Source organism: Nymphaea colorata, chromosome 10 (assembly GCF_008831285.2).
Source record: "Nymphaea colorata isolate Beijing-Zhang1983 chromosome 10, ASM883128v2, whole genome shotgun sequence".
NCBI classification, from domain to species: Eukaryota; Viridiplantae; Streptophyta; class Magnoliopsida; order Nymphaeales; family Nymphaeaceae; genus Nymphaea; species Nymphaea colorata.
In genome coordinates this window covers 21,480,847-21,506,102 of record NC_045147.1, presented here as the reverse complement: position 1 = coordinate 21,506,102, position 25,256 = coordinate 21,480,847, and the positions used below count along the sequence as shown (strand labels likewise).

At 38.0% G+C, this 25,256-nt stretch overlaps 1 protein-coding gene and 1 long non-coding RNA gene across 3 annotated transcripts; one reads left to right on the top strand and one right to left on the bottom strand.

Annotated features, from left to right (window-relative positions):
• The first annotated feature begins 635 nt into the window (after nt 1-635).
• Nucleotides 636-8,753, top strand: LOC116262751 (uncharacterized). 2 transcript variants are annotated; one of them, XR_007574377.1, is made up of 6 exons: nt 636-952; nt 1,037-1,175; nt 2,422-2,602; nt 3,013-3,135; nt 8,259-8,316; nt 8,412-8,753. It is a non-coding gene; the product is annotated as an uncharacterized LOC116262751 (long non-coding RNA). The 2 variants fall into 2 exon arrangements; XR_004174522.2 differs by lacking the exon at nt 2,422-2,602.
• LOC116262750 (two-component response regulator ORR5-like) lies at nt 6,677-9,289 on the bottom strand. The gene is made up of 5 exons (XM_031642241.2): nt 8,761-9,289; nt 8,235-8,296; nt 7,427-7,504; nt 7,245-7,315; nt 6,677-7,139 (listed from the first exon to the last, which is right to left on the bottom strand). The coding sequence occupies exons 1-5, from the start codon at nt 8,897-8,899 to the stop codon at nt 7,013-7,015; spliced, it is 477 nt and encodes a 158-aa protein (XP_031498101.1). The 5' UTR covers nt 8,900-9,289; the 3' UTR covers nt 6,677-7,012.
• Between the last annotated feature and the right edge of the window lie 15,967 nt (nt 9,290-25,256).

Below are 25,256 nucleotides of genomic sequence, written 5' to 3'. Positions count from 1 at the left end.
TAATTACTATGTCACGACTGAAACAAAAACCCAAAAATTATGAGAAAAAAAAGCCACAACAAAAAACTTCAATCTACCGCTGAAAGTTTTGCGTCGCATTTCACAACTTCATTCGAAACGCGCCTTAGATGAGATCACAAGTTAAAATGACTATTACACCCTCAAGTTAATGATTTTTGCACGCTTTAGTTCACATTGGTTTCACAAACCATTTCCCACAAAATTACGTCCTTAACTAAATTCGAGTTGGTCGGATTTCTTAATAACACCTCAATGGCAATTAAGAAATTTATGTGTGACAGTCCTGCATTTGTTCAAAAACTCGGGTATATGTATCTTTCTTCAGAAGCCGAAACGGCGATTTTTATTAAGTTAATTTATTAAAAAATTAAATTCATATAAATATTTTCATTTAATGAGGGAACAACTAAAATATGTTTGTCTATTTTCTATTATCGTGAACGTTAAACCAGAAAAAAAAAAAAAAGACGAGTCATCCCGACGAACCAGACCCGTCCTTCTTAGTTTGTGGATAACAATGCGAACGGCCCCGAACCGAACGAACCCTGCTTCCCGCGCTTGTGCCGCGTTTTATATGAACCGCTTGGTTTTGGATTGGCGGGGTTCAACCAATTTCGCAGAGGCCAGACTTCCCTCGCTCTCTCTCTCTCTTTATTTCGCTCTCTCCTTTGGTCGATCGATCTATATCTTCGTGCTTATGGCCAATGAATTTGCGAATTCTGATCGGATTTGGAAGAATCGGCGATCGGCTTTGCAATCTAAGATTGGAGATATTTCCTGTAAAAGATTTCCCTCGATCAATTCTTAAGGAGATCTACCTCGTGAGAGCCCTATCTCTTTTTCTTCCTCTGTCTTTGTGTTCTCTGGGAACGATAGAAGGTTTCCGCAATTTCGATTGTGCATTAGTCCAAGATCTTGCTTGATCTTTCAGGTAAGAGTTTTGCTTAGTTACCGGCGTTCTATATCTCTTTCGATTCACATTCACGATTTGCTCCTTTGTGAAAAATAACTGCAGGTCTCTGTTGGATATGGACGAGTTGTTAAAGTCTACCTAGGGCACTATCTGCTCGTTTTTGGAGAATAATTACATGTCTCGGTTGGAATTTGGACGAGTTGGTGAGGTTTACCTTGATCGATGACCGAAGATCTTTCTGGTAAGCAGTTCCCCTTCTATTCTTATTGAAGAACAGAAATCTTCTTACTAAGATGTTCTACTGCTTGTTTTTCCCATTGATCCGCCTTTTCTTCGTTATTTGTTTTGATTGAGAGTCTACATTTGCTTGATCATCGAATGAAATTCTGCATCAAATAGAGAATCTAGAGATGAAGATTTCATGTTTGCGCTTCTATTGTTGACATCAATTTCCCAATACAATAAGTGCCATAATTTATATTTTCTAGAGGAAAGGTAATGTTCAAACACGTGAGAGAATTCGAGTTCCTATTTTATCAGAAACCCGTTCTGAAAGGTTAAATCGCCCTTGCCGGTAGTTTATGGTTAGTGAACTAGGGAATCACTAAACAGTTGATTATTAAACCATTTCAAACCCTTTGTGAAGAAGTTGCTTTAGATCCATGGATCTGATTCGCCTCCTTTCATTCGCGTAGTTGAAAATCCACTGAAATTATGGTTCATGAAATTCAGGATTTTAGGTCGCCTAAGATTGGGTTAGAATTAGACTAAATCGGAGGCAATTAAATCCTGACATTAGTTCCCTCTGGCTCTGGGTGTTTGTGTTTGGATGTGCGAGTATGCCATTATCAGAAACATAAAGAGCATGTAATCATGATGTTTGAGAATCAATTTGCTTTGTCTCACAAAAGTGGGCAAATTTTTTGTTGACGTTTCCTGTCTGTCATCAGGAGAAGGCGGTGCAAGAAAAGGTGCATATGATGTTTATTCGAAGATCAGCATTTTATGTTCATAACATCCCTCTCATTTTATATTGTCCTGTCAATTATTTAAATCCTGCCCGTTAGTGGGGTAAATCTGTTAACGAGGACCTTCTTTATCCATCTTTTCCTAGTGAATGGTCCTTGGTAGTTTCTATACATGACTTTGTTCTGATTAAAATTACATCATTTTTTTCATCAAAGCAGCTTAGTGTTCTCAAATCTGAACAGGATAATTTTTTTTTTTTAATTACTTGAAACAAAGCAACTAGCAAAGTAAAAGGATCTGTCTCTTCAAATGTTAAGCAGAAGTGACTTTGAGTACTTGGTTGTTTGCCTTCATATCGCTGTTTCTCAAATGATACTGACAGAGCGGCAACTTTCAGTCAGTGGCTTGATAGATGGGAATTCAAACACAAGCTCGATGGGTTCGTACTTTAATATTGAATTAACGATATCAAACGATCACCATGTTGACCAAATTGATTCATTTTGAAATGTCTGCAGGATGAACACTTGTATACCCCTAACCTCCATCATCACGTCAGCAGAAAAGTTTTTTCTGTGGTGTGCCCTTCGCTGGAATGGACCTTAATAGAAAATGATTTGTGCCCCAAGGCACTAAGTCCGCCACCGAGTAGATAAGAAAAGGTGTGCATGCTGCGTTTGGCCATAATTGAACACCAGGGTAAGAGATTTGTTGAAAAGGAAATCCTATCTAGTTAAATCTAGGGCGACAATCGACAAGTTGAGAATAGACAACCTTAATCATCGGATCGGACCGCAGAATGAACCTTTTGTGTTTTCTTCCCTTTGAACAATCTTTCGTCTTCTAAGTAGGTGAAGATTGTACATCTCACTCAACTCCGTTCATAAATGCAGCCAGTCGAATCAGCAACTCATGTACTGGTGCTGTATTTCTGCAACTAATGACTTGGTCCTAGTCTTCACAGATTTCCTCGCTCAAGCTCTATATAGTAGTAATAAATTCTGTATGGTGTTTTCGTTATGTTAATTCAGAACATGTTAGGGATGATACTTGATGCTTAGAACTAAATAAATTAGATAATTAATCAGATTTTATCATGTTTATTGTAGATGTAGCACAACAGCCACAATTATGTGTAGGCAAATGTTTGGAGGAGACAGATTGTTCATAGTTCTTCCTTCGTCTGTTGTGACACAAGTGCTGCAATCAACGCTAGCTCTTTCATTCTAAAGGTAATCTTATTCATTTTATCTTGGGAAATATTAAATGTTTTTTTATTTTATTGTATGAATTTGATCGTCAGCATTATATCATTGTTCTATTATATTATTTCTTTTTATTTTTCCTTAGTATATTCCATAAGATCAAGATCAAGGGTGATTAGTGATAAACTAGGATGTTTGGGACCTTGGGTGCATGATAGCCTATCGTACTCCTAAATCAATTTCTTGGAAATTTTGGGAGCTACAAGACTGTGCCTGTGCTTTCTTGCGATCTAGGCTGTTGTGACCCTAATCTACGATAAGTTATCCAGATGTAATGAACTAGTAGTTTTTGCTGCTTTTTAAATTAGGAACTGTAGGCATGTTTCGGAAAGGGGAACTTCGAAAGGCTTGTTTCTCATTTGTGAGCTCGCTTCCTTTGCATATTTAAAAGAAAAGATTTCATGCAAATATAATTTCCAATAAAGGAGATTGCTAGGTAGGCTTCCGACCTTGTTATTGGCAAAAAAATGGGATATGTACAACCAATGACCAAGCTACTGATTCTAAGTAGCTCATGCTATCCCACAAAACCGGAGACACCAATACTAGAAAAGATCAACAAAGGGAAGTCAAACAGAAGAGAAAAACGATCAGCCTTAATCATCTCTACCATCCAAAATACGATATCTGTTGAGTAAAACTCCAGCTGCCTGAGTGGGCTGGGCGTTCGGAATCTTCAGACTTCCTGCGTGGAGAAGACCTCTCCAGCAGACAGTGTCACAGTGGTGGGCCTCCTGCCTTTGATCATAGAGTAGATGCGTTTACGACCGTTTTTATTAGGAATAATAAGCTGTTTCCGCCCTCGAGACCAGGAATGACCTTCCAACCACATGTTAATCAGATCAATCCCTGCCCGGTAGGGTTGATCACTCTCCCGAAGACAGCTCCATTTGAGATCCTCATGGCTCAGATCATATCAGAGAGCCATTAATGTGTTTATATTTCGCCTCCTAGCAGTGACCATTTCCAGCACGTTAGGGACTTTCTCTAGATTTTCATTGCATTCACAGATCATGGCGGACTTCAGCAATGTATAGAACAGCTTTCGCTCAATTTCATCCCATTTTATGCCTCGATAGTTATCCATTTCATACAATGGTTTTTAACAAAAGGGAACTGCTCCTAAGCCCCGACGGTCATGCGACTTCATGTTCCTCCCCTGGCATATTCCTCCCCTGGCATAGCTACCAACAAACGTTTTCATAAGTCACATCCCAGCATTTTTTGAGCCATGTTGTAGTAGTTGTTATGGAGTCCCAATGATTCATCTCCTCGGAAATAGTTGTCCACGGAATCCTTCTTGTATTACACCTGCCAACCACCCAATCCCATAGCGACTTGGCCAGTGGACATGTCAGGATTACATGATCATTTCATTCCTCTGCCCTTTCACATAGCATACACCGTTTGGCTAATTGGCATCTTCACTTTTTAAACATGTCCAAAATAAGAAGGTGGTTTTGGCAGGCAGTGTAGGTGAACCAACGGGCTCTACATGGGGCCTTATGATTCCACACCTTTCTACACCAGATATGATTTCTTGGTTAATTTTTAATTAAACGTGTCTAAGTTTCTTCCTAAATTGTTCTTGTTTTCCCAATTCACCATACAATTAGAGAAAGAGTTGCCCCTGAAATGACGGACCATTTTCAACCCTCACAATGCAGATGAGTTGTCCCTACGAGTAAGAAAGAAACTCACTTGTCGAATATCTCTATGTTTTATTTGGAGTATTTTATATCATTCTTTTCACACTCTTTTATCTCCCTTCCTCCAGGGGTGTTTGATGAGGTTGGAATTGTAGAATTTTAAAATTAAATTTCCATTTTTGTTGAAATGAGAATTACGGGTTCATTCTTGAATCAAAATTCTTAAATTGTGATTCTATCACAGGGAGTGGAATTATGGTTCTAGAATTATAGAATTTTTTCGTCTCTCTTTGGGACACATGTCTCTCTTTAGGACACATGTCATGATGCTTTTAATTATTCAATTCTATAATTTCAATCATGTTTTTATCAAACACATCATATTGTATACTATCAAACACAAAAAGGAAACAAGAAATTTCCTTTCAATTTCAATTTGAGGTGAAATTTTGTTTCTTTAATTTTCATTCTACAATCAAAATTCAAGACCATGAAACGCTTCCTCAATGCTTTTATTTTCACGCTAATACCATGAAACCCCTCGTTCAATTTTACCAAATGTATTCCTCGATATAAGCCTACCTTTTGATCCCAATTGCATACACGGGTCTCATATGTTTGATTTTCTTTATACAAGACTTTCGTTTTCTGAACATGCACAAAAAGGGTCACCGGTAAAACCATGAGAACGCATAAAAGCTTTTACTTTCCAATGTTATCCTAGTCAGTATTTTCATCCTAATTCATTCTTTTAACTAAAAGAAAATAGAACCTTTTTTATTTTGGCAGTTGCTAATAAAATTGAATCAGTCGGATGCTTGTGTAGCCTTTTTTTTTTGTGTTGGTAAAACCCGATGTAGAAGACACATTACATCGCTAAAAACAATGGCGAAGCAATTGTTATCATCAATGCACTTTTATAACAGTGTTTAACAGTGCAAAATAAAGAAAAAACATCATCTAATCATAATCAGTTAATATATATATATATATATATATATATATATAGTAACCAAAGCTCATGTAGGTTGTTTGATTTGTTTTGATGGATACTTGAGAGGCAAGAAAAAGGCACAAAAATGTTGATCACCTTTTTCTTTTAAACCTTATGATTCATCAGCTGCTATTTAATTTATATATTTATACATAAAAGGTTGTCAGAAAAAATATATATCTTATACTGCATAGTTTCCTGGATGTTAGTTGAAGTGTGAACATTCACGGGTCAAATCTAACGCACTGTTCTAAGTTTGGTCGCTGCTCTTGAAGAGTTTACAAGGCATGGTTTCCTTGTGAAGAATGCATTTTAAAGATATGTCTCACTTCTATCTGTTCCTCTCTTCCCACGTCAATAGATTCTCCCTGTCACTTCAGCGTAGCCTCTCGCTGCTTGTATTCATCCCAGGCCGCGGTAACCGGGGACTGTTTCTATTTCCTATGAGCTGCACCACAAAGTTAAGGCGGTGATTGGTTTAAGGAAAGGAAAAGCAAGTTGGTCCGAGACGGATGTTATTCAGGTGCTGAGTGGATGGACGGTGAAAGCGGATCTGGCCATGCATGTCAAGTGGTTTAACTCCGAACCACAAATTACGAAGACCCTACCTCACCCAAAGTTGGATATTGCGGGTCCGGCTCAATTTTTATATTGGATCCACTTGGATTATGTGCTCGGTACGGGTCGGTATCAAAATCCGAACCGTACGCGAGAACAACGTTCGCGTGCTCGGTCTTCTGCGGTATCAAGATTCCTTAAATGACCTGCGAGGTGTCTCGTGAGCCTCAGTATTCTTGAATTTATTCTGTTTGGTGCCTCACGTGAACTCTCTCGTCAGGCTTTTAAGACTGCCAAGAAAGAGAGATGACGGGATCGGGAGAGATTATTTTCAAATAAAAAAAAGCCAATATTTTCCTCTCTATTCAAACTAAGAAATTTAATTGTTGAGAACTTCCTAAAAAATGTAAAAATTCCTAAAGATGCATCATTTTCATGAGATCCTCCCGGATTCTATGATCTAATCGGGGATTCTCGCAGTTGATTTCTATAATAACACATCTCAACTAACACGGAAAATTTTCCATTTTTTTCCTACGACCACAGTGAATCCCCAGAAAACAGAACAGGGCATCGTGACCACAGTGAATTCCCAGAAAACAGAACAGGGCATCGTGATCTTAGTGGAATAATTTCTGGCCGCTCATCTTCCTCGACAGTGCCTTCCGCTACATCCTTGGCCCACATGAGCTATATGGCCCCTTAGCCTTTTCACGTCCGACTGCTGAAGTGGCTTTAATATAAACTCCTCGGCCCCGCCCTCCAAGCACCTGACAGTATGACAGTAGCAGATTTTTTTTTTTTTTACAAGTTAGACCATTAATCAATTTTTCTGAAAAATAAATTAAAAACTAAAAAACAAGAATGCGTTTTACCGGTTGACTCTCGTGGGGACATGCTCAGATGACATGATCACAACTGGAATTTCTCTTAGAGCAGAAGATTCCTGCATAGGATGAGGAAAAAATGTCACTAATTCTAGTATAGTTTGTAATGTGCCTAACATAAAAAATTGTAAGGCATGTTACAGATGTATACACCTCTTTCCTTTCCCTACCTTGATTCTTTTCAGCAGGTCATATCCAGTCATGCCAGGCATTTGATAATCTGTTATTATCAGATTTACCTTGGAGCCCTGAAAATCCAAATTGGGAAGGATTTATATGTATATAACGATAAATGGGGGAACAAGAAAAGGTCAAACTCTTGAACATATTTAAAATTGAGAGTTGGCACAGAATTGATATTGGTTTTAATGGCCTGGCGTATTTATTGTGACCTACTACGGAATAAAAGGATTTTTTGAAAAATGCGGATGGAAAAAAGAAGTGCATCCGATGGAAACAACTACGTAACAATGAAAATGTATTTTCTATGAGGGCTTCGCCCTGGCAGATTTCCAGCGGAATGAAAATGTATTTTCTAAAATTTGAATAGGTTGCCCCTTCATATCCTGGCCGTAATAATAAAAAACTTAAAAGTTTTTGACACTTGCTTGATTTTACTGACGTAGCCCGGATTTGAAGCCTGATTTAATGGTAGGTGAATAATAAAAATTTTCACTAGAGAAAAGAAAATGGATGCCTTGCCATTCTACTGTGTTTCACAATGGCTCCTTGCATATCAGTTTTTTTGGTCTTTACAACCCAAGGAGAAATATTGTGGTGAAGTGAATTTCCTTTACTGTATAAATTTTGAATATAAGCATATAAAAATAATATAATACAAGTAAATATTCAAAATTTTGAAATCCTCATGCTTTCTTGGATTGCAACTAATTTTTATGCCTCCAAGATAGAACTCTAATAAAGCACTTCTAATCTTTTCAATTATTCTTAATGGAGAAGACTGTTTTCTCAGCTCACGTTTGCATCTTGTATTTGTCCCAGGTACTCCAATGCCCTTGATCCACTGTCGGCCGTGGTTACTGTGGAAAAGGAAACAAAGGTAAAGTTATTTATGTATGTCACCAAAGAAAAAAAGAAAGACATGTTAACAAAAGAACATATGACGGACCTCTGTCTCTCTATCTACTTTCGCAGCACCACCATCCTGCAGACAGCGAGCAAGCGGTGGGGACTCGCGTAAGGCGGCGAGTGTGTTAAGCTGAAATTTCTAATGAAGCTCAGCTTCTAATGGTATTATTCTCATAAGCTATGGTGTGGTCACAATCACGCACTATATATATATATATATATATATATATATATATATATACCTCCATTTCACTTTTTCTCACCCAGCCACAGAAGCCATTCTTTTAGGGTTGGCAGATGTGTGGGAGAGACACGTCTGCTACCTGATCTCAACCCGTGCACAAGGAGAGAGGATGAAAAAAGAACATGACTCTTCGTTTGGAGGCGGAGGGATGACAGAAGAAATAAAACTCACCCTTGTAAGAGGATCTCCTCAGCAGACCCTCGACGAATTTTCTGTCAATAAGGCTGTCATCGACAGCCAGTACGTGGGGCTTATCTTCGTCACTGGAACCTTTGTGTGACAAACCCGAAGATGAAGCCATGCCTTTCATGCTTTCATGAAATCAGATACAAAAGATCCAACCAAATGTGATCGTCCAAGGACTAAACACCTCTTTTTCTCCCTCTTTCTCTGCTAGAAACGCCGAAACCCACCGAGGACGATGACCTCTGAAAGAAAGAGAACCGGCTCCGGGTGAAAATCCGGAACCTCTCTCTCTCTCGTTCCCACTCTCTCTCTGGCCAAAGTGGGGAAGGTGTTTGGTGAAGTGGAGAGTGAAGAAGAGTGAATGCCTCGGTGCTTTTATAAGGAAAAATAAATTGAAAAGGAGGAAATCCGATCACAAATATTTCGTGATGCATTTCGGTGGCAGGCGCCTGCCAACACTGGGGAACCAGATCTCCTGATATCATATTCTCCCGATCTCCCAACTCAGCCTGCATATTTTGCTCCCCATCCTTGCCGATTTCCTCCTTTATTTCTTTCTCCTTTTTTCGCGTCTCTGCTTTTATGACACCCCCACCCACGTGTCCCTAGGTTTGTCTTCAGCCTCACCAAGTCACTGTAGCCTCTGACCCTCTTGTGCATTCACTGTGCTCGAATATTTAAGACATTAATATTGGCACTCGAACTCTCGTGGAGGATTGAAATAGCGAATCTGTTTCGTGTTTCGTGCTTTAATTAGGAAAAATGTGAACATCGTTGAACAAGAAAATCTTTTTAAGAAATTGTAATTTTAAAAAATATATACTGTGCAAGATTTAAGTTTTTTTAATGGTAAGATGCATCTCATATTTTCTTGAGATTGTACAAATATGTCGACTCGTCGAGTGTCCGTCGGTGTGACTGGAATTCCATCCGATACAGTTTTGGAGATCTGTTTCTTAATTTGGCCTTTAGTGGTTAGATTTGGTTCGTTCCTTTTCTTAATTGTCTCAGAAAGATTGTTGCAGATCTGTCTCCACAGATTTTTTACTAGAGAAGATCTCTTTAAATTTAAGGTTTCATTATTTCCAGAAAAAAAAAATTTGTTGGTGAAGATAATAGAAGGCTAATTTTCATTTATGGATTAACTGTTCAAAAACTATGTGGTACTTTTTTGTATGTTCTCTAATATAGGCTGTAAAAGTTTTAGAAACTTAGCTAATCGAAACTGTTTAGCCGTCTATCTAATGAAACTAAATCTTTTTCCTTGTTTTGTTTATTGATTTCAAATTAAAGGAACATGTTTATTTTCTCAGCGTTTGAAAGAAATATTTAAATTTGGAGGGGAATGTTGTCATTCGTTTTGATTAAATTGAAAATTCAGCTGAATTAATGGATAATGCCGCGACGCCCACCTGACAGATCCTCTACGGCTATCTGATAGCCCCTAGAAAATCAAAGCGGGATATCCTGTTCATCCATATCAGAAAATTCAGAAAAATGAATCCTACTCTAGGAACTATGGGAGAAGTTCAGCCCATGAATGGAAGTTGTCTTTGACGAAAGCATTTAGAAATCCGAAAACGATATGAAATTAGTACTAGCTTGTGTTAACCGCCATTGATTATTGGTATTTCAGGCAAACAACTGCATTGAATAACATCTCAATCGCCGCAATTTTGCCCCTAGGAATAGTTTATTTGCAATTCACTGTAGAAACACAAAAATGGCAGTTGCAGAACTAATTAAAACAATTTTCTTCTTTATTAAAATAAAAAGTTAAGCATTTGGATGACAGCCACAATCACAATCAGGTTTTGCTTCCAAAACTTTGTTTCAGGTGTGCTTTAGGGTTTTGACAAAACTTGGTTTCTGTAAAGGGCCTCAAAACTTTTTTTTTTTTCTGCAAAACTGATATGAGCCACCTCCAAGCTTTTGTCTCATCATTCAAACATCTAAACTGGATTTGGAAAACTAGATTTTTTTTAACCAGGTTTCGTAGACTTGGTTTTCACAAGGATAAATTTTTTAAGGTGTTATTATTAAATGTGTGTTACAATCATAAATGCAAATTCAATGGCCATCTAAACGATTCTAGTAAAAAACAATAATCATGGCCTGAAATATTTAGAAATTAAGGCATCGAACATAAATTTATCAGAAATTGGAGGACTGCGTGTCAAACTACCATATAAAACAAATCATAGAGAAGTTAGACCAGGTAAAACTATTATTGAAGCCAGAAAACTGAAAGTTATGACGAGATCACGATATAATTGAAGGTCCCCAGATTTTGAGAATCTCATAATACTTTCAGGATTTTAGCAGCCAATGAGAACCTCTTCAAACGAAAGAGATTTGCAAAAATAACCGATCTTTCTTTGTCAACGATTAAACTTTTTCGTGCGTAGCTTTCGTGTTCGATTATTTATTGGATTATCATGTATACTTAACCGTTTGATCTGGATTCTTTCAAATTAATTGCGAGGAGAAAAACATGGATTATAATCCACCGAATCAGAGACAATATGGGTTTCTGATGGTATACCTGTCTGCGTCGGGAATACTAGTCCTTCAACACGAGATCGTTTTGAAAATCGATTAATAAGAAACCGCCTGTGCTGAATCGATGCACGAAGTCGGATTTGCTTGTCACTATACGCATTTTTTTTACTAAGATTTCACGTTGATCTTCTGCTTTCCTGATGTTCGTACTTCGAAATAACATTGAGTTCTATTTTCTGTACTGCTACTTTAGTACGCCTTTAGCAGCCATATCCCTCACTTGGGCCACTTGCAACTAAGAATGTTCAGACATATAGTTGTCGAATATTTATCAACCTTATGGCGCTCCTGCAATACCTGTTCTTCTTTGCTTTTATGGAGGCCAGAGTGTTTACTGTTTAGTAGCCCAAGGTCCCTCTCTCTCTCTCTCTCTACTACTCGAATTGCAGGCACCTTAATGAACAGTTACAAAGGGGAGAGGAATGTGAAGCAGAGTAGACTGTGTTATAGACTTATAGTTAAAGGCCATGGGAGCGGCGTGTAGCACTTTACTTGGATAGAGTTGGGTCTAGGGTTAGGCATTGGCACACCCTGAACCGTTCCTTCCATTGAAATTTCTAGTTACTTTAACTTAAGTCCGCCCGTAGACGTGATTCCTCTAGAAGAACCGCGTTCTCCTGACGTGTGGCACTTGAAGTGAGTAGCATTAATGTTCTTTTATTCGTTTTGCCAACTTCGTGCATCTTTTATTTTTTCTTTTGGCACAGCAGCATATGGAATTTTTCCTGATTCGTACTTCTCATTATTTGATTCTCCCGTCTACTGGTTAAAAGAGCGAGTTGTGAGATACTGTGCTCTTGATTACTTGTATATTCGATCTGTATGGTGATGCTTTGCAGCGTATCAAAGTCGAATTTTTCTCATCCAGAGTATTTTTTATTTAAAAAAGAGGCGTGCAGTGTAATCTGATGTACCTTATTCGTTGGTATGCAACTTCCATCCGTCAGTTTCTCTTTAACGAGATGAACACATGTCTAGGTTGCTAGTGCATTGGGGTTCTCTTTTTTCGTTTTATTTTTTTTCAAATAGTGTAAATACATCCCAGACGTTTGGATAACTGAAAGACTAATCCTTGCCTTGTTACCGTTGATGGATTCATTTTTCATATATGCACTTCAAGGCAAATCTATTGTCTTGAGCATCTAACTATTGTCAGTAAAATGAGTTTTACGTTCAGTAAGAATTATAACGCCATCAAACGCTTGATAGAAAGGACAAAGTGTTCTTGTGTTCTCTATGAACGCAAAAATGTGTGTTCTTTCAAACAATTCCACCTTCGGAACTCGAGGGAGGTTTTTTGTTTTTTGATCATTTCCCTTGAAACCCTGGCATCGTTTCTCTCAAGTCTCTCTCTCTGTCAAAGTGCTGCGCAAGTAACCATCTGATCTCTCTCTCTTATCACTGTTTTTGTGTCTCGTAGACCATCTCTGTCTTTCTTTTCATATTCTTCGTTTCATTGTCGCCCTTCTTTTTCTTCATTCAGACTTTTAGTTCTTCTCCACTATATGTTTTCTCCTCCTCTTCTTCTTCTTAATTCACTGTTTTCGTTTTCTTCTTCTTCATTTATATCATTTCTCTCCCCTACCCCCCACCCTTCCCCTCCGCCTTTCTGTTGTCAATGGCGACTCAATCATCTGAGTTCTGATCGAAGCTTGTGCAAAATCCATGGAGCAATCCAATGGTGGTTGGAGCGAATGAGGAACAATAGTCTTCGTCTTCCTCGTCAGAGAATCATTCAGAATGAAGAAGATCTAGCATTCCCATGCTCCAAGGTGTGATGAATGCATCTGGCTTCTCCGTGCATATTGCAAGGAAATTCGATTTGTCTTCGTTTCTGTGGAGGAGCATTGAATCCAGAGGCTACGAGATGGAGATTCCTCGCTATTGTCTCTGCGGAGGAGGGCTTCATTTCTAGCTCCGATTTGTCAAAAATAAGGAGAAGCAGTTGATTTTAGGGATTGAATGTCAGATGGATTTTTTTCGGCTTTTTTTCTTTTATTTTTTTGTTGAGAGCAACTATTCCAATTCTGATGGTCGTGTAGAAAACATCTCCATAGAAAGTGCATCTCGTATCCGAGTGCGGAGATTTTGATCCAAGATGGATTGGGTAGTGTAATAGTATATTTGAAACAGAATATAAATTTGTCCTTTAAAAAGTGAAATGCTGATATTGTGCAATTATTTTTCTTTTTAGGAGATTCTAATCGCACCTAGAATAGAATTTTCATAATTTCTGCAGAACCCTCTGGTATCCTTTGAGATTAAAAATTCCTTTTGGGCCTAACGAACCTGAAATCATTAACAAAAATGATCAAATGATTCTGTTGAAGTCAGATGGAATTTGTTAGGAATTTAACGTCAGATCGATCTTTTTTCGGATTTTTTTCTTTTATTTGTTTGTTGAGAGCAACTATTCTGTCTCCTTGTTTTTTCAGTGTGTGTGAAAAGATTGATTGAGGGCTTTTTTTTCCCTATTTCGTTTTGTTTTTTCTTCAAAGGGAGGTGCTTGTATTGTCCTTTTCCAGCTACGGTTTTTTTTTTATTCAAGAAAGATGGAAGCTTTGATTTTGTCCATCAGTAGTTCCTTGAACTGGCCTTTAAAAGTGTGGTTTTATCTCCGTAGCTTAATGCCATTGCGAGAAAGCTTTCTGTTGTCAATATCATGTTTCACTCCAGACTACTGTCATATATTTTACCGTTGTATTTTCTTTTAGGTCTTTAACTCAGTAGTGATTGAATTTAAAAATCTAATCTTGATGTTTTTTCACATATTTTATTAGGTATTTTTTTTTATTTAAGTTGGATTTAGGTCTCTCAAATATGTAAAGAGAGAAAGAGAACGAGATTGTACTTTTTTTGGTTCATATTCTTTAATATAGTTTATCAATTATCTTTTTTATCATATGTGAATTTTAGATTGTTCGTATGTATAGAGAGAAAAAGAAAGAAAATAATCTTATTAATTCATGTCTTCTATATATTTTATCAAGTGCTTTATTTTATTATGTGTAGATTTTAAATAGTTGCGTCGTGTATAAAGGGAGGGAGAAAAGAAAATCAAAACATATGTTAAACATGTCTATATAATGATTTAAACCAGCACTGCTCAAGACAAGTTGAATATGTTATCCAACCAAACAAATACTGGATTGAATTACAACTTATCCACGTTGACAAGAACTCTTTATACTTGGAATAGATGTTCCAAAAGCATGTGTTTTGCAGACATTTCTTGTTGCAAATGATATCTAAGTTGACCTTGCAAAAGGAAAAAGATAGGGAAACACATCATAACTCAAGTTGTTTAACGTAGTTTTGCAATAGACGCCTACACCCACAAAATAAAAACTTTCTTCTTCATAAGAGAGGAAGATAATATTTATATTGACATTGGTTCATAACGTAGTTTTGCAGTAGACGCCTACGCCCACAAAACAAAATCTTTCTTCTTCATAAGAGAGGAAGATATATTTATATTGACATTGGTTCATAAATATTAGTTTAATAAAAGTCATGTTTTAGAATCATTCTGATCCTATCTTGCTAGAGATGGGTTAGCGCTCGATTCAAGCTTCCCAGACAAACACCCTGGCCTTTCTATGGAACACCATGTGTCGTATTCAGAAGTGGCTTCTGTCGTGTGCTTGAGTCTTGACAGATGCCGTTGGTATGTAGCGAGAGTACTTTGACCGCTCGACGAAGCACTGGAGCTTTTCAGTGAAGGAGGGTAAATCTCAGCCGGACTGCCCAAGAAGATGGAAAGCATGTCCAAATGTTAAAAACAATGAGTCAAACGGAGATTGCAAAGGCTGTAAATGAAAAGACCCTAGGCTCTCGAGTTGATTGAGAGAGAGAGAGCTAGAGAACGTGGACGTAGATTAACTCCGAACCACGTTAAAAATATTGTCGTCTCTTGTGTTCTTTCGCTGTTCTTGTTCGTGTTTTCATTCACTTTTCTGGGTTAGGCAGGTTGGTTGAATAGTATGATGCGGGTTAAAAGCATTAAACATAAAGACCAGGCGCAGAGAATTCCAATACGTAAGGTACCTGTGCCTTGATATGGTTAGATTCTTTACGTCGTTGTTCAGTTGAGTTGAACTGTTGAAGAATTAGGCACGGGGTTCGTGCCTTCGCGGTGAACATACATTTATCTTTCAATTAGCACTTTACAACAGTTTATCAGTGAGCTTATGGTCTGATCTAAATCCTTGGTATATTTGGTCTATGTGTACATACGTTACTGAACAACTACATAAACCCTATCAGGGTGGCGAGTCCCGTATGAGCTTTCTCTTATTTTCGACAGCCATACATACAACCCACGTATATATTTTGCCTCTCATCCTGCAATTTGAGTCTACCTACTCAATACAGTCAAGTTGCCACTTGTTTCACTTTCCATATGTTGGCAGTCTATTTTTATCAGTATACTGCCATCCTCTGGCAGACTAACCGTGTGGTCGTGATCTCGATTTTTCCAGTTACTTAACCCCGGCAAATTCCTGTGCTTGGCTGTTTAGCCAAAGTATTGTTAGCCCTATAACACATTGCCTTACGTCAAAGCATAACTCACTTCCCTTCAAGCACATGGTGTTTCATAAAGGTCCGTTTGGCATCAGGACCAAGATGTGAAATGTACGTGGTTCACAAATCTGGCCTAACATTAGGGTGGATTTATGGAAGACTTTGACAAATGTCTTATGAATCTACCTCAATTTTATAGTACATTTATGAGATGCTAATACCAAACAACCATTAAATGGGCTGGGTGTCCATCTAAGTAGAAGTTGGGTGCGTTAAAAATCCATTCCTAGGGAGGTAGGTGGCAAGAGATGCTAAAAAGTCTCATCTTACTAAAGAATAATAGAAGCAGTCTCATCTTTATTAAAGAATATCCAAAACTATGTCCCCTAGACTTTATCTATGCATGCATAAATACCTTTTTTGGTCAAGGTCTGAGATAAATGTATAGGATTTGTGATTTTTTGTCTTTGTGAGCAAGATAGTCATCTCCTTATGCAGACCGCGTTTGGTAAGACAAAGGCAATCAATAGAGCTTACTATTTAGGTCGCAAAGGTTAGAAGTCTCGGTCGTTTCTTCGCGGTCTTCGAGACGTGGTGACCGCTCCCTCAATTTGTGGCTTCCGTTTCCTTAGTCAATGCGTTCTTCTGTACACATCCTGTGTCCTCACAAACGCCGAATCTGGGAACAGAGTAAACTCTCTCACTTTCTCCTTCGCTGCAGAATCGCAAAGTCTCCAGACCGTCAACAAGAACTGCGACCACTCGACCGAGAGGTCGGATTTAAAGGCCTTCAAGCTGAAGGCGATGGAAAGTTGAGGACCAAGTGCATTCTTTTGCATATAAACTGGTAAGGTCTACCTAAACTTAGCTTGCTTATTTGGATAAATGAAAATGTTAATAATGAAACGACACTTACTAAAGTCCTATATAGTGTAAGTAGTATAGATCTATGATTCATTTTAGTAGTTTGGTGTTGGCTGAAATTGTACCAGCCAACCTCATTCAGCACCTTGGAGAGTCTGCTTTAAGCTCGCAAGTGCACACAGTCTAATCTGGTTGTATCTATAATATGTTGAAGCCCCTCGGCCAAAGGTTATTACTGAAACCTTTATGTGGTACTTCCATAAAGCTGATAACGACCCCCTTATACGGTTAGACCTGACTAGGTGGGCTGGCTTGAACAAGAGTTCCATCTACCCGGCTAGGGAGTAGAACTTCAGACCTTAGGGTTAAGGGCAAACACTAAATGCTTAAGAAGAGTGCATCTCTAGACTTAAACTGTCAGAGATTTGAGAAACGAGCGGGTTTATGAACTTGGGTGGAGTGCGTTAGCAAGACGTGCTCCCTTAGAAGGCTATATGATCTAGACAATGTCATGGCTGGGCATGGGGCCGGCCAGGCCCAGCCTAGCCTGATTCAAAGTCGGGTCTCAGGTTGGTCTGGGTCCAGCCTGACTCAACCCGATTTTAATGAAAAAAAAAATTTAAAATATATAAATTTAATATATAAACATATATTTATAATGAAAAATATCTAAAATTATAGTCCAGCCTGACCTGACCCGGCACAATGCCCACTCTTAATATAGAGGAGCGAATGTTTAGAGATTCGTTTCCAAACTCAAGTGGGATTTAAACAGATCCAGTCCAACCAGACCCTGTCACTCCGCTGCAACTCTAGCAGTGCATTCCGCGTAGTGACCTTTTCAAAGAAAGCAAATGAGTTCTTTCCTGCCAATTCTGGTTGGCTTTGGATTTAGAATTATCAAGCTGCCACAGTTCTTGGTTCGTTAGAACGCAACTGTGTAGGCCTATCCTGGATAGCGGTGGATCGTTGGTGCAGGCTTGCTGCAGTTACCGACAAGGTCTCTATGAAAGCCTTCCACCTGATAGAGATTTAACCGGCCGGGTAGGTTTTGGATCTTGGGTCTGTTTGTAGGCACCCAATTTTTATTAGCACTGTATTTAAAATTTCAGTGCTTCAGACATCGTGATATTTTTTAAAATATTACGATATTAACTTGAAAAATAAAATGAAATGAAAAAAAAAATCATGAGTGTTATATACAAGTAGCTTAAAGTAAAGGTATTAGAAGAGGATACGTAGCAACAGGATCAGTTGGCTTTACAATAGGTCTGCTGACAATGGCAGTACTCACCCTGTTCATTAGAAGAGTGGAAATCTAGTACTGGGATCGTGTGGACAGGTCGTCTTGAAGCATTAATGTTCCTACTCAATCATTGATTTAGTTTGTGCAAGGAATACTGTGTTTTTCTTTTGCTGCAGTTTTCTACGCCATAATCTGTATTTATGAAGCGACTTCTTAGAAGGGTGAGGTGTTTATCCCCTGTTATTTCGTGTTTGCATTTGAGATTGTAGGTTCAATGCATTACTTTTATGGAATATAAGCTGTTTGATAGAAAATCACGGTGCTTATTACTACCAAGAAAGCAGGAAGGATTGGGGGGGATTCAGTTTTTCTGATCAAAGCATACCTTTTTCTCTGACTTTGCTCTCAACGCACTGTTACAGAACTAGTAAGAGTTACTAAGGAGACGAGTAAAAGAACTTTATGCTCTTACAAGATGACGCAGAGCAAATGTAGAACAGATCAACCCAACGTAAGGTTTTAGACTTTTGATTATGTTTTTGTTGCTTTCTATTGTTTTGGTCTTAGTTCACATCCATAGTATAAGGATCCACGTATTGTCCAATTTTTGTCTCTTCCATATGCCATTTTCAGATTCACTAAAACACAGTGAGGTCCCCCAAAAAAAGAGGACCTCCATTCTAGCAGAATTATTAGCTGAACCAGGGTTGGATCAAGAGGAATTATCATCCAGAACAACTTTTATTTTCAAATGTTCTGAATCAATTTTCCAGGCCCAGTTGCAAAACCTATTAATGTGGAAAATTCTTAGCCCAAATGCTATCATTCTGCTTTCACATCATCACGAGAGCAATTATAAATGAGCCTTAAGCCTGTCACCACCAAGTCACCGACAACAGCTGGAGCTCTTCTTTTCGCCATGGAACATTTGTCGTCTCTTGTGTTGTTTCGTTGTTCTTGTTCGTGTGTTCATTCACTTTTTTGGGTTAGGCAGGTTGGTCGAATGGTAAAAGAACCAGCGTGCCAGTCAATCGTACATTCCTCTTTCAATTAGCACTTTACAACAGTTTATCTGTGAGCTTATGGTCTGATCTAATTCCTTGGTATATTTGGTCTATGTGTACATACGTTACTGAACAACTCCGTAAACCCTACCAGGGTGGTGAGTCCCGTATGGGCTTTCTCTACTCCTCTCCTTTATTGATACAACCCAAGTATATATTTTGCCTCTCATCCTGCAATTTGAGTCTACCTACTCAATACAGTCAAGTTGCCACTCGTTTCACTTTCCACATGTTGGCAGTCTATTTTTATCTGTATACCGCCATCCTCTGGCAGACTAACCGTGTGGTCGAGAGGTTGGATTTAAAGGCCTTCAAGCTGAAGGCGATGGAAAGTTGAAGACCCAGCGCGTTCTTTTGCATATAAACTGGTAAGGTCTACCTATACTTGGCTTGCTTTTTTGGATAAGTGAAAATGATGATAATGAAACGACACATATTAAAGTCCTATATAGTGTAAGTAGTATAGATCTATGATTCATTTTAGTAGTTTGGTGTTGGATGAAATTGCACCAGCCAACCTCATTCAGCACCTTGGAGAGTCTGCTTTCAGATCGCAAGTGCACACAGTCTCTGTTGCTGGAATCTGGTTGTATCTATATCAAGTTGAAGCGCCTCGGCCAAAGGTTAGTACTGAAACCTTTATGTGGTACTTCCGTGAAGCTGATAACGGCCCCCCTAGACCCGACGACTAGGTGGGCCGACTAAGTAGAGCGCATCTCTGGACTTAAACTGTCAAGAGATTGGGTTTATGAACTTGGGTGGAGTGCGTTAGCAAGACGTGCTCTCTTGGAAGGAAGGCTATATGATCTTAGACAATCTCATGGTTAGGCATGGGGCCGGCCAGCCCAGCCTAGCCTGATTCAAAGTCGGGTCTCAGGTTGTTCTGGGTCCAGCCTGACCCGACCCGATTCTAATGAAAAAATAAACATTTAAAATATATAAATTTAATATATAAACATATATGATAATGAAAAATATATGAAATTGTAGTCCAGCCTGACCTGACACGGCACAATGCCCACTCTTAATATAGAAGAGCGAATGTTTAGAGATTCGTATCCAAACTCAAGTGGGATTTAAACAGGTCCAGTCCAACCAAACCCCATTCACTCCGCGCTTGGCCTTTCAAAGCCATGGAACTGTAGCAGTGCATTCCGCGTGGTGACCTTTTCAAAGAATGCGAATGAGTTCTTTCCTGCCAATTTTGGTTGGTTGGCTTTGGATTTAGAATTATCAAGCTGCCACACTTCTTGGTTCGTTAGAAGGCAACGGTGTAGGCCTTCCACCTGATATAGGGATTTAACCGGGTAGGTTTTGGATCTTGGCTTTATTACCACTGTATTTAATTCAGTGCTCCAGATATCGTGATATTTTTGAAAATATTACGATATTAACTTGAAAAATAAAAAAAAAATGAAAAAACAAGAAAAAAACTCATGATATGTTGAAAAAAATGAAAAATATATTTATCACGCTATTTTCGAGTTTTTTGCAGTATTTTCGTATAATTTTTTTCTATTTTTAACATTGGTATTATCATCGATTCCAATTTAAACTCAAACTAAATTATTTTTCATCATTTTTTATCATTAAACATTCATTTTATCACTTTTCTATAGTTTTATTTATGTTTCCTTATTAGTTTCTGATTTAATTCATTTATATCTAATTCTTTATTCTTTTAAAGTTTTCCGAACTTATTTCTGTTGAAAAATAACAATTTTGCAAAAAAAAATACCCCAAAAGAATCCAACAACAATATTTATGGCAATGATTTAAATTGTTCAATCCAATCCATTTAAATCCAATTACAAAAGCCTCTCGTACTATATTATCAGAACCATCTAAAAAAACGTTACAACAAGAAGAACCTTTAGTTAACTTGATCTCTCGTGGTCGCGGCACCACGTCTTGTACGCGTCTGCGCCCGTCTCTATTGTGAACATTAGACATACCCAGTGACTCATACTACCGACTACCGAGACAAGATTTGCGAGTCTCTGTGCTTGTGAACTTGTTCGGTTCCGGGTGATGGAAAAAAAAATACTAAAATCATCGTAAAACTATAAGAAAGGGGACAAAAAAGATATGAAAATCAAAGTGGTTTGCATCAGCATTAGAAGACAAATAGCTTGTCTTCATCCAAGTCTTCTAATGAAATTTAGGGCCGACACGGCGCAGTACTGACAAACATGTAACTGAGTGCGATTTTTCTTGCAACTCTAAACATGTCGGGATTTTACTTTATATTCCCAGACAATTTGGACAGTTGCAGGGTTAGCTTTTTTAAGCAGCGGATATAGGTTTTGATGTGCAATTCATGGTAAACAACTTTGAGGAAGCTTACTCAGTCAGCAGTTGCTTGAGAAAAGGTTTGGCTTGTTGTTTCAAAAAAGACGGAAACAAACACTCTCACCAACTGAGGGATAGTGCAATTGATTGCGTTAAGTGGCCTGTGGTAACCACATCTCCAATTCAAGTTTTAGAGGGTGCTATGGTATTAAGGAGTTTTGATCTTGGAACTAGGAGTGTCGCTGTGGAGTTTAAGTAGACCAGTCCTTATCTTCACCATGGTAATCTGCAAGTCAAATCATTGAATGATGCAAACTCTTTTATTGATGGAGATGGGTCATAGCATTTTTCCTTTTCTCAAAATTCTAACTTTTCATCCTTTAAAAAAAATAGTAATTTTTTTTTGGTACATAGGAGCCGTTTAAAACTGCATTAACTTACTATAGCATGAGGTCGTGCTACACCAATCATATCCTCATCAATTAACCGATGCAAATGACTACGTGGCCTGGTAAGAATGGTCACTCCAAATGATCATTGAAAAGTTCATGAGGCAAGAAAATCCGCATACATATTAGCTTCTTTATACGTATGACATATGACACGCTCTCAATCTTGTACGCGTCTGCGCCCGTCTCTATTGTGAACATTAGACATACGTGGCCTGGTAAGAAAGTCTCAATCCACTCGATCATAAGCCTTTTCCAAATCAATTTTCAATATCATACCACTGAATTTGCCTTTCTTATGTTTAAGAGAATGAAAAGCCTCTTGAACCACAATAATATTATCAGAAGGTCCTCTTCATAGGATAAAACTACTCTTAGTTGGGGAAATTAAATTCTCTAAGAAAGGTCGAAGCCTATTAACAAGCAATTTAGAAAGTAGCTTAACAGTAACATTACACGGAGATATAGGTCGAAATTGAGAAACTGACTCTGAGATTTCAACCTTAGGAATAAGAACAATCAAAATCTGACATAAAGTAGCATCAAATTTGCCAGCTAGGAAAGCAACTTGAACAAATTTGCAAATAGAGGATTTAACTACGTTCCAATTAGCAATGTAGAATCCAGCTTGAAAACCATCTTGTCCAAGTGCCTTGAAAGGGTCATAGATTTCAAAGCCTTGAAAATCTCATCTTCCTATGGAACATGAGATAGATTGAGCATGAGTTGATCCCCAAGTGGTACTCTAGTCTTCCGACAATTAGACTCAAAACTATTATCTACAGGTTCTGCAGAATACACCTTTTGAAAGTGAGAAATAACCAATTGCTTGATAAGGTCAGGATCCAAATCCAATCACTATGTTCTACTTTCAAGAGTAAAATTTTATTTCTATTCCTCCAAATAATCGTGGTAGTGTGAAAAAACTTTGTATTTCCATAGCCAAATTGAACCCAATTCGAACGGAACTTTTGAAACCACATCTTCGCCTCTTGTGCTAAAGTAGTATTATAGTAATTTAGTGCATTATTTTAAGTAAATTCTATTGTGTAAACGTTATAAGTTATTTATATACAAAATAAAAAAGATAATCACTACAAAATTTCAGTTACAATCGTGATAAGTTTAATGAATAGATATGATTAGATTTCAAAAAATCTTAATTGTTATCTACTGTAGATTAAACTTTTCAAATGCCATGATTTTGGATTTGTCTAAATATGCATCCAATTGTTCAATATGAGAAAGAAAAGGAAAACGGGTGATTATCTTTAACCGAACTGCATATATGGTAAATCCTTCTGTCGTATTCTCTCTTTCCTATTTATTTTGCACCACACACCACCACGTGAATGGGGAAGATGTAGAAACTCACCTGCAACGTCGACCACCACCGCCGCCGTACCGTAGAAGAGCTCCTTTCCCTCTCAAGGGAGAAGAGAGGAGAGGGGCAAAAAACTCAACCGTCCAACCCAAGCAAAATCGAACGGATTTTCAAATTCCCTTCCGATGTGGTAATAAAGCCGCTGCTCGGTACCGCTGTCCCTGTCTATTTCATTTACTCATCGTGATTGATTTGACAAGAAAGAGGCTGAGGCAAAGACACTTTTTAGCTCTAGAGGCCTTTACTCAAGCAAATACGACATGTTTTAACCTTTTTAGGCTGTCTTGAGGCATGGTCAAAGAAGAAATAAAAAGTTGTTAAATCTAATTATTTAGAGTTGTTTGTTAAATTGTTACTAATCTAAACATTTATGAATTTATCTTGTTTGTTAAGGTAAATAGATGTGAAAGTAACTATTTTCATTGCAAAACAACCCCTTTGGATGTGAGAGTAAATGTCCCATGGATCTGAAACATTTGTGACAATACTTACGAATTTACCTTCTTTTTTATGGTAGATGGATGTGACAGTAACTATTACCATTGCAAAACAGTTATTTTGGAGTCATTTGATGTTAGAAATAAACAGAGGTAGAATAAGGGTTCGGTAGGGGGCACGTTGCCCCCCACCCTCTTTTTCTTTTTAGAAAGTTTAGTTTAATTTAGATAAAAATTTTGAAAATTTATATTTTGGACTTGTTAAAATTTTGATCGGCCCCTATAATCAAAAGTTTCTAGCTTTGCTCCTGAAAGCAACACAGTTCAAATAAATGTCTTAAAATATAAGTAGATTCATGGAACATAAATCTGCTTGGATTTTAAAAGAGATTTATGAAACCGTCACTTATTATTCCTAAACCAAACGACCCATTTATCCATGTACCATCCATATGAGTGTGCGTGCTTCAGAAAAACCAGTCATTGATTTTCGTTAATCAAGTTACCATTGCGCTTAAAATAGGTTCTTTGTTGCAACCTTAGCATGCAAAGGTACTTGTAAACCAAAAAAGGCGTTCCTCGATTTCCTCTTTGATACGGCAAGTACCTATCCGCCTATATTGGCTTATTTTTCCGTTCTTTTTTTTTCAAAAAGAATAATGGATTTAAAAATGATAATTAAAATTTTTATTTGCCTTGGAAGACTTTGACTAAGCACCACGTATTGATTGACATTAACGTCATAGACGTCTTGGTTGGCCCATTGTTCAGAGTGGGCACTACCTTGCTGGCACTTTCTTCAAATTTTGAGGATAATTAGCCATTTAGTTTAGGTTTACTCTAAAAGTAATTGGGTCTGTTAGCATTTTGGATCCAAATTAACATTGCCGCTGAAAGACTCACTTTGTATACTTTCACTTTTGGCTTTTCAAGTGCATGAAAGAAACGCTTATCTTTTTCTTTTTAAAAGAGCTGGAAATTGAAATCCATGGACCAAGCTTCAATCTAGTGATGTTATCATGAACTGTCACAACTCTATTTGGCAAATTCCAACCTGTTCCCTCACAGTTCCTGTTACAGCCCAAACAAATATAGGAATGAGGTTAGCACTACACTTTGTCAATCTCGGCCTAGTTTTAAGCAGGAGACTAAACTTTTGAAAGTAAATGGGTACACGAACAACATGGTGGTGTGCGCTTACTTTCAGCAAAAGCTGCAACTTTATGTTTGAGTCCTATTGATCTCACTAAGGATATCATTCTCCCCTTCTTTATTTTTTCTACATTTTCTTAACCAAATTCGTCTACATCTTCACCATTGTCATCTTTGTTCTACACATAACTCTAAGGAAAGAAACGTTTCCATCGCTTTCAAGTTCTAAATGCCCAATGGCCCGAGATCAGGTGTCAACCCAACATGGGTTGCCGTGGTTGGGACGTCGACCATCGTTACTCATGAATTCAACGCTGCTCTTTCCGTTCCCATTGACAAAGTACAGATCCCCCATAAATCAAAGGCATCATGGTTGAGAATCAACAATCCCTTGCACGTCTTGCTTTTTTACATGAGTCAATCTCTTGCAGGTTTGGTTTTTGTCCTCAATAATCTCGACTCTTGTCTCATCAGGTTTCTACAACTTGCTTCATTTAACCTTTTGCT

Excerpts from the sequence above, each read along its gene's own strand:
- LOC116262750 (XM_031642241.2), bottom strand. The coding sequence starts at position 8,899 with ATGAAAGGCATGGCTTCATCTTCGGGTTTGTCACACAAAGGTTCCAGT. Across the intron at positions 7,505-8,234 it reads GACAAATACAAGATGCAAAC|GGCTCCAAGGTAAATCTGAT; the intron begins GTGAGCTGAGAA and ends TTGGATTTTCAG. Across the intron at positions 7,316-7,426 it reads ACCTGCTGAAAAGAATCAAG|GAATCTTCTGCTCTAAGAGA; the intron begins GTAGGGAAAGGA and ends CATCCTATGCAG.